The sequence below is a fragment of the Mus caroli genome, unplaced genomic scaffold (assembly GCF_978045245.1).
Source record: "Mus caroli unplaced genomic scaffold, Mus_caroli_1 scaffold_16, whole genome shotgun sequence".
NCBI classification, from domain to species: domain Eukaryota; kingdom Metazoa; phylum Chordata; class Mammalia; order Rodentia; family Muridae; genus Mus; species Mus caroli.
Genome location: NW_028227271.1, coordinates 23,585,924 through 23,601,464, shown reverse-complemented (window position 1 = coordinate 23,601,464; position 15,541 = coordinate 23,585,924). Strand labels below are relative to the sequence as shown.

General features: G+C 43.5%; 1 protein-coding gene across 1 annotated transcript in view; it reads right to left on the bottom strand.

The window, feature by feature from the left end:
• The window catches only part of Enthd1 (ENTH domain containing 1), a 119,882-nt gene extending 111,135 nt beyond the window's left edge, over nt 1-8,747 (bottom strand). Inside the window, exons 1-2 of the mRNA XM_021183595.2 lie at nt 8,665-8,747; nt 3,537-4,024 (exon numbers count right to left, since the gene is read on the bottom strand). Of these exons, the coding sequence (XP_021039254.1) occupies nt 3,537-3,885 (349 nt within the window). The 5' untranslated portion in view covers nt 3,886-4,024; nt 8,665-8,747. The remainder of the gene's footprint in view (nt 1-3,536; nt 4,025-8,664) is intronic.
• Between the last annotated feature and the right edge of the window lie 6,794 nt (nt 8,748-15,541).

Here is a 15,541-nt window from a genome sequence, read left to right as displayed (position 1 = left end):
AAGGGAAACCATTACAGAAAAACCACAACCAAAGAAAACACATGGTCGTAAGAGCCCGAGGAACAGGAAGTGTGCTGAGAGATGATGCCTCCTGGAGCTATCAGAAGCTACACCCATGAAGTCTCACCAACATGGCTGCCTAAACAAGACCTGAATATGGACAATACCAATAGATGTCTAACCTGGAAGGAAGAAAGCTCGTGAAGCCTCAACCATAGACAAAAAACTACAGATAACCAAAAAAAGCTGAGAGCTGGAGAAATACCCACTAGAGAAGAGCACACCAACTGGTTATCCAACTCCAAATGGTCAGCTATGAATACCTATACGTACAAGTAACAGTTTATGGACTGATGAGGTGGTATTTGTGTATTCAAGAATATACTCTCTCATGGATCAAAGGCCCTGACATGGTCCAGTTGGACAGAGAGAGCAGAGACGATGGGGCTGGGGGGAGGGGAGGATGTTCAGAAGCCCTGTGAGTACATTTTGTGAATAGCCACAACAGGACCAGCTATCAGAAGGCAGATAGACTTCACTTAGGGTGATTTAGGGCTTATAAAGTTCTAGGGGACTGAGAGTAGGCATCCTGGATAGGCAAATGTCATTGGCTGAGGTTTGGGTACCAAGATGTCTCATCAGCATGGGGAAGCATTCCATGAATCTCAGTGCTAGCTGAACAGGCTTTATCAGGAGAAGGAAGTAATCTAGTTGAGGCTACGTGACATTCCTCAGGTAGAGGCATATGTGGGAGCTTAGAATTCTCCAGACAAGGTCATGGTGGACTTTGACCTTAATTAGCAGAATTTTCCCACAAAAGAGACCATAAATTTTAAAGAGAAAAGTGGGAATGTGTTGGAGAGTTTGGAAGGAGAGGAGAAATGATATAATTATATTATAAATGCAAAAAGTAAAAAATAAATTAAAGTTCACAATCAGATAACAATGCTCCCCAAATTTGTCTAGAAAGCCAATGCAATCCCAACCAAAATTTTATCTACCATCTGTTTGAATAGAAACTGATAAGTTGACACTAAATCCACAAGGAAATGAAAGGGACCTGAAATAAATAAAATGCTATTTAAAAGGAAGAGTGGAGTTGAAATACTTACACTCCTTGATTTCAAATATTACTACAAAGATACAGCAATATGCTGGCATTGAAAAGACATAGAGATCTATGAGATCTACAGATTGCAGAAATAACTTAGCATAAGGGGCCAGTGTAACTCAACAGGGAAGAACATTCTTTTCAACAGGTGGTAAGGCATCCATATGAAAAAATGTTGAAGAAGGCTCCCTATTTCCTATCACACAGAAACATGAAAGTAACAGAAATCCAAGATCTGAATAAGAGAGTGTGCTGGCTGGTTTTATGCCAACTTGACACAAGCTAGAGTTACCTGAAAGGAGGGAATCTCAACTAACGAAATGCTCCACAAGGTCAGGCTGCAGGCCATTTTCTTAATTAGTGATTGATTAGGGAGGGCCCAGGCCATTGTGGGTGGTGCCAACCCTGGGCTGGTGGCCTTAGGTTCAATAAGAAATCAGTCTGAGAAAGCCACAGAAGCAAGCCAATAAGCAATGCCCTTCCATGCCCTCCCCATCAGCTCCTGCCTCCAGGTTCCTGCCCTGTGTGAGTTCCTGTCTTTCCTCTCTACCTTGCTCTTTGGTTTCGGTGTTTCATCACAGCCACAGAAATGCTAAGGGAGTCAAGAGAGTTAAAACCACCAAACTCTTAGAAGAAAATATAAGCTTCACGGCCTTGAATTTGACAGTAACTTACTTTATATATGATGTGGTAAGTAAAGCAACCAAATGAAGAACAGATACATGAGACTTCATCAAGATTTAAAACTTCTCGCAAGATGTGCTTGTGCCCATCTTTAATCCCAGTACCAGGGAGGCAGAGGCAGGTGGATCTCTGTAAGCTTAGGGCCAGCATGGTCTACAAAGCAAAGTTCCAGGCCAGCTAGGGATACACAGTAAGACTCTGTTTTAAAATAACAATAAAATTTTGTGCATAGGAAGACAGACATTTCAAGAAAGCAAAGAGGCAACCTACAAAATAACAGAAGATGCTTTCAAGCCACCTATCTGATAAGAGTCTTGTGCCCAGAATATATAAAGAACTTTCAAAACTCAACAATGAAAGAACTCATTTGAAAACAGGCACAGAATTCGAAAAGATGTTTATAGATATCACATCTTATAATAAACAACTTTATAATTATACATACTTTAAATAAATGACCCTATATTTTATAAGTATCTAATATATATATATATTTATATATATATATACACACACACATATATGTGTGTGTGTTACAATTTGTATGGTATATGCATTATATCTCAACAAACCTTTTCATAAAGAGGAAAGATAAAAAGAAACAAGCTTCCAACCTATGGAAGGATCTGGAAGAACCTTGGGGTATCCTGTCAATGAAAGAAACAAGTCTAAAGAAGTTTTACATCTGGAAAAAGTAAAACTATAAAGACCAGTGGCATCCAGGGCAAAGAGGGTGAAGGCAGGTCACGAGGCATCCTCGGGGAAGCGAAAGACGCTGTGTTATACTGGGTGGTGGACACAGGACAGTATGCCTTTCCAAAACCTACAGAACTATGATACAACCAAACTGAGCATCAGTAGTAGTGTCAACACAGGCTGCCACTTGTAGCACGTGCACCTCACCGATGTTAGAAACTGGAGAGATGATGTTTTGGTGGAGAAGGGTTCATAGAAACTATTTTTGTCTCATTTTTTTTATTTCTTTAAAGTGTCATTTTAAAATGCAGTAACCATGGAGAGTAGAGTGAACTGTATTTTCTTCTTATGACTTAAAACCTATCACTTTAGGCACAATTGTAACTTTGCATTTCTAACACAAAGGAAAGGAATGTTGGCTCTTTTCTTTGCAAATTTGGCACCAATCCACCTCAATACTCTATACCATCTTCCTATGCCATCGCCTTTCTACACCCAGAATTATCTTAAGACCTGAATTTCTGTGCTTCAGTTAAGTGAGCTCATCTCCATAGCCTTCGGAGATTCCAGAGTCCCTAGAAACACTTCCCTAGTTTATGACTAAATTCCAACTTAATTATACTCGTGAATTACAGTGACATCAACACACAAACGGCAGCGTCTCCTCTCTTCATTTGCTGTATTTACTTTTCTGTGAGGCGTCACTGGATCAGGACCTGCGTGTGTTCTGTGTTCTTTTGAAAACAAACACACTCTTCTCCCAAGTGCCACAGTCAACACAGAGGATGGAAATGAGAACCACAGCTGTGGAAGGAAAACAGTGGCTGGGACATGTAAGGACACCTCTTTAAGCCCAGGTGATAACAGGGTGCACATCAACCTAGCACGAGGGACGTTGGGACTGGAGGGCAAGCTCAGGACAGCCTAGGCTACATCAACAAGGCACTCAAAAATTGAGAACCGCCTTGCTCCAGTTGAAGATTTAAAACACTGCTATGCACGCCTGTCCTTACAGGCACACTGTCAAATTTTTACGAACTGTTACCTTGGTCTTTGCCCGCTTCATCTATGTGTTGAAAATCCTTTAGCGTTTGAAGGTTACAGACGCCCTCTCTGCAATACTGAATAACTTTCCTGGAGCCGTTCTTGATGAGGTAGTCCATCAGGGCGAGGGACTTGTACACGTGGCGCCAGTTCTTCCCATGGTCGCTGAGTCGCTGCCATAGCATGTGCATGATCTCCGAGAGGGAGGCCGCATTGAAAGTCATGTCACTGATAGCTAACATCAGAGAGCTAGAGGGGCCCCAGGGGTCATTGGAAGTTGCTTCCCTGACTTTTTTTTCAGCCTCTGAGTAATTTTTCACGAAGTTCTTCACTTGCCTCCTGAATGACATAGCTACAGTGAGTCTGTGGAGGTGGGTGAGAGCAATGGGTCAGGAGTGACTGGTTTACAGAGCGCCTGACAGATCCGTCCCTAGTTCTGCTGCTCTCAAACACAAATGATTCATCTCCACATGGTAAAGTATCGATTTCCTGCAAGGAAAGTACAAAAAATGTGGTGTAAGTTCCTCAAAAAAAAAAAGTCTACAGGAGACCAAGTTAGTCTGAAAAAAAAAAAATTTAGTTTCCAAGAAAGCCTGTCACATCACCAGCCTGAGGAAGGAAAGGACTCTATATAGGTGTGCTTAGGATGAACACGGGAAAATCCCTCACCAGACTGACCTCAGCTATCCAGAGAAATGTAGGTAGTCTATCTGCTCCTAAAAGGTTCTGCAGAAAATATTGCTCAGCTCCCTTGGCAAGGAGTACAATGAGTTTAAAGATGTACACACAGAGGAGACAGATTCATATTTCAGGGGGAATTTGCACTCTGACACCTCTTTCTTAACATACGCTGTCGTTATACACACACTGTGTCCTGGAAATAATTTGAATGGTGGTGACAATTGAGTGTGAGGTCCTCCTCGTGCCCAGAACCCAGCTCCCTGCAGAACCACGAAGCACGAAGCACTCTGACCAAACCTGAGTAGGTGCTGCTCTCTCGTCTCTCTAGGGAGCTGGCATTAAGATAAATACTCTACCTCCTGTGGATTACAGCTAATGGTACCCAAAGCAGCCTAGCGAACTAGAGGGAAAGCTTCGATTACTTTCTTTACTCACTTTCAGGAAAAAAAGGTGTGGATTTAACATTCAACAGTATCAAAGTGCTATTTATAAATGATATGGCGTGAGGAACTCCCTGAGGCCTGGAGTGATTAGCAGGAGTCTGACAGCTTCCCCATACATAGAAGAGGAAGCATTTAGGTTAATATAAAAAACGCATTCAAACTTAAACCGGTACTCGGCCCTAAGAATTCGCAAGATACTTGAGAATTGCCAGTTTCTGATTTACATGAAACTCCCTTCCTCTTTTTCATTACTCTGCAGGAAGGTGAGTCACTTCGTTTGTAATTTCTCTGGTGATTCACCTCCAACAGGGACCAAGGCACTGTGCCAAATTGATTTCAAGCCCTGATGAGCATCCAGACCCAACGAAGCCTAGATGAACTATGATCAGATTTTGCTATCAAAGCTGCACCCATCCAAAAGAAAGAAAAAAAAATCAAACTCATAACGACTGTTTGGTATTTTTAGTTTTGTTTCCTTGGCCTCCTCAGCTTCTAGCTCACGCCTGATTAATCTGTGTATCAAGGGAAAACATAATTTTCAGATGCATGGTTAAATGAACTATCACCTTAAAAAAACAAAAAACAAAACCAGATCATTAACCCTTTCAGCCCCTCCACCTTTTGATTTAAACCCAATGCAGTCTGAAATAAATTAGATACAAAATATAATTGATTTAATTAAGATTTCTCAGAAAGAGACCATATCCTATGAAGAAAAAGAAAGTGTGTTTCTGTGATGGTCTAGTTGTCTCGTGTGCACCCGGAATGTGAACATTTTGTCTGACTTCCTCCTGCAGTGAAAACCTGATTTATAATGGTTCAGCACACTATTAAAATTTTCAATTTCTACTGTCCTTTTTCCCCTCTACCAAACTCACTCAATGCAGAGCGACACCGTAACACCAGCCTAGAATAACAAATATTGATCCATGTCTTCACAGATCTATTTTTTCTTTAAAAAAAAAAACTGCCTTAGAATTATAACTTGCTGGAATTGAACAGTTGTTAAAAACTCTTTTGTTTTTATGGCTACCTATCTATATTTTGGAAAGACTGCATTTATTATTCAGTTTTCCTATATTCTCTAAACTGCATCCTCAAATTTTTGGAAGCATTTTCATAAACAAATTTTCTGTTTTCTGAAAAAAAATTAAGAGCCTTCTAACCCAAAACAGTAGTTTAAAATGGATGTGCCTAACACCATGTCAAAACTAAATACACTCTCAACTGTTACGAAGTCACAAAGGAAAAAAAAAAGTCTAGATAGGTCAATTAATATCACTTGTCACACAGAGTGTCATGAACATATAATGAGGCACCATTCGGCCATAAAGAATTCAGTAGCTGGTGCTAGTTGTACATATTGTGAGCTGATTATGTTGAAGACACTCAGCTATAGAGAAATGCTGTCTCCTCTAGGTAACCTGTGCATTGTAAGTACATTCATGTGCTGCACAGATGCCTCAGGCAAGGATGTCATACATGATTGTGGTCACACAAAATTACATCACCTAATGACATCATAGCCGTCTGAGACTGGGTAAGGACACCCTATGTCTGGGTCCATCTAATTGTGCATGTCTCAGAATGTGCCCGTTATTAGGCTCCTTGTGACTATATGGCATCTGAGACAAAATCGGTGACAAGGAGGCAAGTTTCCACACGTGACTCTCAGTTGTCTGGCCACCTGCGTCACCGTCACACTGCGAATAAGAGGGAGAAAGGCAATTCATGTCTCAGATTCATCATCCCTCTGATCTCTTATCTCACTGTAAAGGTCATCCCATAATACTCTGCTCAACACCCAATTGATCTCCTTTTTGGCACTTAGATTTCTTTCATGACATTTAAAATAATATGTACTTAACGACTTCTTGTTTGATTGTGGCAAATAGCGTCAGACTAGAAGCTCCCGAAGGGTTGAGACCTTGACCTGCCTGTCTTACTTACCACTGCAATCCTACGTACAAGGACCACCTAGCCATGGTGGGAACGCAGGACACATGAGAAGACAGAATGACCAGATGACTAAGTGAGTCTGCTGTGGGAAACCTGGAACTGATTCCACAGCTCTCAATTTCAAACATAAAAAAAAAAAAAAAGATCCAGCACCTTTAATAGTCATGTATGTAAAAGTTTAAAATTTGAGCAAATATTTTCAAAGCAATCAACAAATACCTCTCAAGAACCATTTATACAGCGTTGTGGAGACATGTAAATCACGTTCCCCATGCTCAAAAACTTCCTGTTTAGACAAGGAACTTTCTTGGTTAAATATTTCTGAAGAAAATACATGATGAAGCTCAATCTGGTTCTCTTCATGTGTGTGTGTGTGTGTGTGTGTGTGTGTGTGTGCGCGCGCGCCTGGCCTGGAAGAAGTCTCTTAGTTTTCTTTTTGCCTCTGCCCACTTCCCCAACACTGTTTCTTCCCTGTCATTTTACCAAAATTGAGACAGGAAAGCGTTTACCAGATGATGTTAGACTAGTGGTCCACAATCCCATAGAGTTTCCTTGAGGCCGGTTGAACTGGTCCTGTTGTTGTTTAGGAAAGCAAACAACACACACACACACACACACACCCCTAGTGTATGTGGTGCCTATAGCATACATTACAGAACACACACAGTAAGGGGTAGGCATGCTCTGAGCAACAAGCCCCACCAACATATTTGCAGCAAAACTTGTAGACATTTGGCATGGAGGTTATATATGACCTCATTTCGGTTCAGACTTCACTACTAAGTTAAAAGGGGAAACTGGTCTTCGAAACTTTGGATTTCGTAACTGAAAATAAAGTCTTGAAGAACCAGAGGGCAGGGTTAGAGAGATGGCTTGGTGGTTAAGAGTACTGGCTGCTCTTCCAGCAAACCAGGGTTCTAGTCCCAGAACCTACATGGTGGCTATTACGGTCTGTAACTCCAGTTACAAGGGCTCCACCACCCCTTCTGACCTCCACAGGTACTGCACACATGAGGTGCACAGATGTCCATGCACACAAACATCCGTACATGTAAAATAAAATAAAATAAAATAAAAACAAAAAAACAAAATCTAGAAAAACTATCCAGGCTTGGGCAATATTAACAATAGCATCTAAGAAAAAGACAACATTGGAGACAGTGCTAGGAGAAAAGCAGGGTTCTTGTTTCTTCGGGTTCTGACTACAGACTTGAGTTTGGCTCAGGAGGAAACTGGTTCTGCCCGGGATTGTTTTATCAAGCCATTACACTGAATACCGTAGCATTGGAAGAAATTACAGAAGTTACGGTTTGAATGGCGGGAACTCCACACTGAAAGAGGCCGAGAAACTTTTTTGAGCCACTTCTGCATTCAGCGATTTTCCCAAAGCTTATTACATGGTAGCCTCCATCCTAGGGAAGGAAGGGGTAAGGAAAAAGGGTGCACAAGTCACAGTTCCCACCCTACTCCCAACCCCCAAGGGAACGGCTAGTCTGTGGCTTTGACAGGTGTCACCTCAGTGCATTTAAGATCAACCGCAGGGATTTAAGGTCCAGTCCCTAATTAATGTCATCTCTGTGCCATAGTTCCCTCATCTACAGCATAAAGTACACCGCCTAGGATTGTGGCAAGAAAGAAAGGCAAGTGATTTGGAGAGAACGTTGAAAAACGGAGGGTAGAGACTGAGAGCATCAACTCCCGCTAGCCAGGGTCTTTCCTGGCACCTTTTCATTTTTCAACGGGAGGTCGGGGGTTGGAATAGTGGGCCGGGTCACCGAGTCACACAAGAGACACATACTGACGACTGTACAAAAATGGACACAGTTTCCTTAGATGGGGAACTTCACTGAAGAAACTTCTGGAAGGAGGGAGGAGCCGCATGGCATCTGGTAGCATCAGCCTCAGCGCCCGCAGGCCTGTCTTTTCTGTGCCTAGGCTGAATCACCGGTGGCAACAGGAAAATTAGTCCGGAAGGCGGCTGGCTTCCCTCTATCCACCTTCTCCACACTAGAGGTTACTACCTGGTGGGCCCTTTCAGCCACCTACCTGGGGATCTCTTCCCCCATCAAAATCAAACCCCCAGGCTCTTCGGCCTCCTCAGAGACGCAAGCGCCCACACCGTTGCCAACTTCCGCTTCCTTGCTTCTGCCTCCTTGCTTCCGGTTCCTAACTTCCGGCCCCCTAGTGCGTGCCACTTGCAGAGTCCTCTAGCAAGCCTGTCTGCAGCAGGTTCATTTGACCTGTCCGCAGAGGATCAAACAGATCGAAGGCAGAAGTCCTCGTTATACAGGCTCAGCCAGTGGCACTGTTCTAATATTGCCTTCAAGATATTTTACAGTTTGTGTTCCTATTGTAATTGTAATGGACCAGAAACGCCATCCTACAAGCACTGACTGTTACCTCGGAGCTGGAAGCAACTAATAGCCTAGAGGAGGAAAGCAGTGTGTCTAATGGTCAGCGACGCAGTGGCTTCGAGGACAGCTCCAGGACTCACCCAGGGCTACTCTTTGATATATTCAGCCCATAGGCAGTGAGCGCACGCTTTGTACCCGGCAGGAAGGACCCAGAGATAAAGCATAGCCCCATGCTGCATGAGTTTACGGGTTAGTGGAAGTGACAGGCGCAGTCATAGAAGATTGTGACAAGATATGTATTGCATAATGAGAGAGGAGAGAGCATCTAATTCTGCCAAGGAGTATTTAAGGGCAGATTTCACAGAACACTTTACATCTGAATTAAATCTTAAAGGATGACAGGAAGTTCACGGGGTAGACAAAGAAGAGGAGGACATGAGAGACAAAGGACATATCATGTATAAAGGCAGGAAAGCAGAGAGCGCCTATTATCTCAGTGAAACTAACAAGTCCTCTAGTGGCTGCAACTGTAGAATAAAAAGCCATTAGTGGAACAACAGTGGAGAGAGAGAAAGTGACAGTGACAAAGGAAAGACAAATCCCAAAGAGCCTCCTCCCTATGGACATTGACAGTATAATCAAGTTCGTGTTTTAAAACACTCTGGTAACTGAATGAAATTTTGACCAGGATGGAAAGATGTAGAGGGTAGGAAAATACTTTGTAGTAGAAGGTAAGGTTTGATTGTTTTAACCCTCCACAGCTTCAATTACTGTACTAGCCAACATTATTGATACTGACATGTCAATAGGAAAGTAAAATATGAAATCATAAGCTGTATGAAAAAGGTTGGTGTGTTTGAAATATTACTTACCTGGAGATAATATAATGAAGGCATAGCCAGAAGCAAAATGCAAAAGCAGCCTGGAATTCAGGTTGTCTGGGGCCTTGGCTGTCAGTCCAAGATATTTAGATTTTATTCCCCAAGGTAGTGAGGGTAGAAATAAGTAATTTATACATTGTTATAATTCACATACATCTTGTGCACATTTCAAAGGTCTGCTAAAATTGGTCATTATCATCCTATTTTACATATGGAGGAACTGCACTCATTCTGTATCATTAAGAATCTGCAGTATGCTAGGCGCTATGTTAAACCGTGAGAATGCAAGGAAATTGTCGTCTGATCAAAATCACCCGCATAAAAGGTTGCAGGATAAAGGCAGCCACAGAGCACAGTGGGATCAAAGACTTCCTGGGGAAGGTGAGCTTGTAGGGATACACAAGTGACAGGGATTGTTTAGGATAGCCAGTAAGTACATGATTTAACTGGACCCTCAACCCTAATGGCTGGTGAGCAACTCTGCCCTCCCTCCCCCTGATTGAAGACAATCTTCCATCCTTGACTGTGAATCCCATGGATATTTCCAGTCACGAGTCTACCTGCCGTACTGTGAGGCCAGAAACTGCGATTTTAAAAAAACTGTTCCTTTCTCTCTCTCTCTAGAGGGAAATTTTTGCATGCGCTCAGAAGACCTGAGAGGACGGAGTGCTGAGGTAATTCTGGGAATAAGTGAAGAAGGTCCCGAGACAGAAACACAGAAGTACCCACTTCACCACAGCCTCAAATTCAGTTTCAGTTACCCACAGTCAACTATAGCCCAGAAGTACTAAGTGAATAATTAAAAAAAATCATAAAGTTTAAATTCTATGCTATTTTGATAGCATAATGCTTTGAACACCCCCACTCCATTACACGTGGGGCTCAAAATACCCCCTTTTCCAATGTAGGTGAGTTGTATCTGCTGTCTCTCCCTAGTCACTTTAAGGCTATTGGGTGTGTTGTTGAGCCATGGAGGTGCTTTGTTTGAATAACCCATTACGGTAGCCTGCATCTAGTTTACAGTGCCTGCTCCCCTTTATGGTGGCCTAAGATTACTTCACAACGCCTGCCACCCTTATTTCCTGCCATCAAGCAGGCACTGTATTTTAAAAGGTGAGCACATGCTACCGTAAGATACTTTTGAGTGCTTTGCCTACATGTATGCCTACGCTCCAAACTGTGTCTGGTGCCCAAGGAGATCAGATAAAGGGATGGAATCCCCTGTAACTGGAGTTCTAGATGCTTGGGAGCCACTATGTGGGCTGGGAACCAAGCTTAGCTCCTCTGCAAGAACAGCAAAGGCGCCTAACTGCTGAGGCATCTCTCCAGCCCCTTGTTTTGCTTGGCTTTTTGAGTCACTCTTACTATGTAACTCAGGCTGCCCTGGAACTCGCTGTGTACACCACCAGACTGATCTCGAACTTATGGAGAACCTCCTGCCTGTCTCGAGAGCCTAGACTCCGTTATCGAAGGTTATTGACGTATATTATGGCTGTTCCTCCTCGTTAGTCATCTCTTACTATGCCTAATGTGTAAGTTAAATGGTACCATTGACACATTGATATGCATATGCAGGAAAAAAAACCATAGTTCATAAAGGGTGTGGTGCACTGGCGTGACAAGCATCCACTGAAGTCTAAGTGTGCTTCCTCCATCTAAAGGCGAATGGCTGTAAGGGGCCTGGTGTGTATTACATTCCAATTGTGCTGGAGCTAAAGTTCCTGGGCTTGACTCCAAATCATGTGGGAATGAGGGAAAAGGAGGAGACTCTCGTGATTCTCCAGTTTCTTTCTGGGGTGACAGTAAATGTCTGTTGCTCATCAAGATTAGGCAGATGATGATCTGAGATGGATTAGCAGCAAAAAAGAGATAAATTCTGGTTTGGACATTGTTTGTTTGTTTGTTTGTTTGTTTGTTTGTTTGTTTTTAGTATGAGGCGCCTGCGAGGTAAAGACCCCTGGGAGACAGGCTAGTGGTGAGAAGTGGAATGGAGAGAAGGTTTGCAGCCAACTCTGAAGCCTCGAGGGGGTTGGCACACAGAAAGTAACTGGTGAGACCCTTGGAAATAGGTGAGGCACAGCCAAAGACTGCAGCCCCCTTGAGGTGGAGAGGCCAGCCGCAGAAGAGTGGCTTAGGCTCAGCAGAAGGGGGGGTGGAGCACGCTGGTGAAATGAACACCCCTAATGTGATATTAGGTAAGGGGAGCCTTTTTAACTACTTCCCTCCATTTGGGGATCACAACCTAGTTGCAATACTGTAGTCACCCCCCCCACACACACACACACACCAGTACAAATTTCATTCTTTGATTATGAGCTGCATGGGGGGGGGCGGTTATTGTTGGGTTTTTTGTTTTGTTTTGTTTTGTTGGGTTTTTTTGTTTTAATTTTCTTAACTGGGAGTTTCTTAAGTCAATGGACTTCTGCTTAGCTTTCAGGATTCCTCTGACCCGAGTAAGCCCACTGCTACTAGCTCTCCCATTTGGAGGTGTCCTTCTTCCTCCAAAAGGTTATCTTCTCTATCTAGCTTCATGCCCTAGGAGGTAAGTGTTCAGTCTTCCATCTCTGAAACACCCACCACCCCCTACACCCACAACTCTATTAAGGTTGGCAGCCTTGGTCTCGCTTGACCTTTACTCTTGTCTATCAAGGGCTCTGAGCTCCCTGTAAGGATGCCTCACTGACATTTCTAAATCAGTGTGTCCAGACTCTCATCCTTTCCTCCACTCAGGCTCCCTCACAGTGTTTCCTGTCTCAGTGACACTACCTTGCCCCAGTCTCTCAGGCTATGAGCCTGACAGTCCTTCTGGATGCTTGACTTTTACACTACGTCATAATTATCAGATTCCTCTGGAGATACAAGATGGCTACCAAGTAACTGGGTTATCCATGCTACAGTCCAGTAGCTGACACAATAATGTTAACCAAGCTGGTCTTGGACTGACAGAAACCTTCCTGCCTCTGTCTCACACTATAACCCAGGCTGATCTAGAACTTTTGATATAGCTTAGGCTGGGCTTGAACTCATGTCAGTATTTCTGCCTTGGGCTCCTGAGTATTAGGATTGGCTAAACTTCATGATCACTCCCTGTACACAGAGTCCACTTGCTGCTAACAGGAAGTTACCTCCAGCTGGAGGGCAGGAAGGGTGCAGGAAGGAATGACTGGAATCTCAGCCTAAGGGCCATCCCCTGCCCCTCAGGAGTGCTATGAAGAAACGCCAGTAAGCCAGGTTTTGAGAACTATATGTGCACGTGAGTGCGTGTGATCACAGGTGCTGTTTCAGATGGTTGATGGCCATTATGCTCAGAGGACAAGCTTACACAACAGTCATTGAGGGCCCTCGTGAAATTTAAACCTCAAGCCAATTCACATGACTCTAGATTCAGTTTCTCACTGGCTCCCAGCTCTCTCAGAATAAAGTCTCAAGGCTTTGCCCCAGCAGACAAGGCTCTGCCTGATGCTCTGCCCTCGTTGACTTCTGAACCCGCTTCTCGGCCTCACTCACGGTGGCAAGTTCATCCTCATCCTAAGACTTGATAGCTGTGAGTCCTTCCTACCCCAGATATCCACGAAGCTGACTTCCTCGATTTGTGGCATTGTTTCTCCCTTTACCTAAATGTAGGGTTCAGCAAGGTAGAGGCTGTGTGTCATGTCCTAGCCCCGCCCCTAGAGCCAAGCATAGAGAAAGCGTCTGAACTCTGTTGAGTGACTGAACACCTGAATGCACTCTATTGAATCAGAAGTATATATTTTACTCTAAAATGGAATTAAGCACAGTTGCACATAAGAAGCTCTGTTATGAATGATGACCCTTCAAAAGGAATTGCTGGATTTTTCTTTTTAAGTAAGTGTGGTTTTTAAAGAAATTTTCTCCATTGCGGATAAGTGGGATTTCACACATCCTGAGTCCTCCCAATTACTTGCTATTTTTTTCTAAGTGTCTCCTGACAGCAAAGGCTGAAATGCAGATGTCCTCACACTGGGGTCTTGCTTCGTTCACTGTGACTTTGTCCTCCTTCAGTCACAGAGCTGATGTGAGGTAAAGTACTGAGGTGGCTTTATGCCTGTGCTGCCTGTCATTCCTGCCAGCCAGTCAGCACTCTGCTCTTTACTTGGAAGTGGAGGGGTTCCATATTAGGGTACCTGCTGAAACCCTTCTAAGAGGTTCTGGATAGAACTGTTCGCCACTTCCCCACCAGCTTGCAAGGCCCACACCCCAGCCTTGCAAGCTGAGGGGGTCATGGTTAACCAACCATTCCATGTCACTGACTTGGGGAACTGCCACTGAGAAAGATACTGACCAGGGGCTCTTGGAGCCTTGGAACTTGGCAATGGAGCTGTTTCATGTAATGATGGGACCCTAGAAGGTCCTTAGATCACAAAGGTGGGACCCTGAAGCCAGTGTTAGTGTGATGTGTTATCTTTAAAGTGCTCTGTAATGTGAAAACAGTGGCTATCCTGTTCACAAGCAACTTAGCTTTAAGAAAATTGTACAGAATTTTATTTTAAAGTTGTCTTTAAAAAAAAGAGTTGTTTACTCTTATTTGTATGAGTACACTGTAGCTGTCTTCAGACACACCAAAAAAGAAAAGGGCATCGGATCCCGTTACAGATGGTTGTGAGCCACCATGTGGTTGCTGGGTATTGAATTCAGGACCTTCAGTAGAACAGTCGGTGCTGAGCTGGCTGAGCCATCTCTCCAGGCCAAAGACTTTTGTTAATAAGAAAAGAAGCTGGAGAAATGACCCAGTAAAGATTCACGATGAGCAGCTCACTGTAGTCTGTTACCCCGGCTTCAGGAGACCTAGCACTCTTCTGGTCTCCATGGGCATTGCATTCCCATTACTAAGGATGCAAATTACTTCTTCTAGCCCATTTGATGAATATTTACTGAGCACCTACTATGACCAAAGTAATGTGCCAATTCTATACCAGGCTCCTTCCCTGTTTCAATTAAAATGCATAATCAAGCAGGCATGTTAGTATACATCCATAACCCAGCATTGGGGCTGGCTGGACCCAAATCTTGAGGCTGCAGCTGGAAGTCAAAGAGTTCTAGGCATAGCCTGGGCTATAGCACATAAGAAAACATGTCTCAAAAATAAAGTGAGAGATTATAATGAGAAAGGGGTTTTTAAAATATAAATCTTCAAGCCCAGTGGTGGTAGTACACCCCTTTAATCCCAGCACTCAGAGGTAGTGCAGGTGCATCTCTGAGTTTGAGGCCAGCCTGGTCTACAGAGCAAGTTCCAGGAAACTCTATCTCGCAAACCTAAAAATAAAATAAAATAAATTTTTAGTAAAGTTTATCATTTAAAGAAGCAATGAGATGCCGCCTCAGAAGTCGGGAATGGAGTCTAAGTTACACTCTTAGAACTTCAAATTGAATCAAATGGAAAAAAAACTATCCAAAGATTCATGCCGGAGGTATCCCGAAATGTCCCTCTTCTCCTTGGATCCAGCCTCCAAACTCTAAAGGCCTTGCTTAGCCAGTTGAAATGCGTCTCCTTTTTGTGCAAGAGATGCAAGAACAAAGAGAAAGGAAGAGAGACTTCAACGGGCTGCAGGTGGTGTGGGGGCAGGGCGAGTTAGAAATATGGAGGTGAGAACTGGGGAAGTTGAGGGAGATGATGATTCTTAAATTGTCAGAGAACCTTGGGTCCAGCTTGCTCAAGAGAACGTGAAG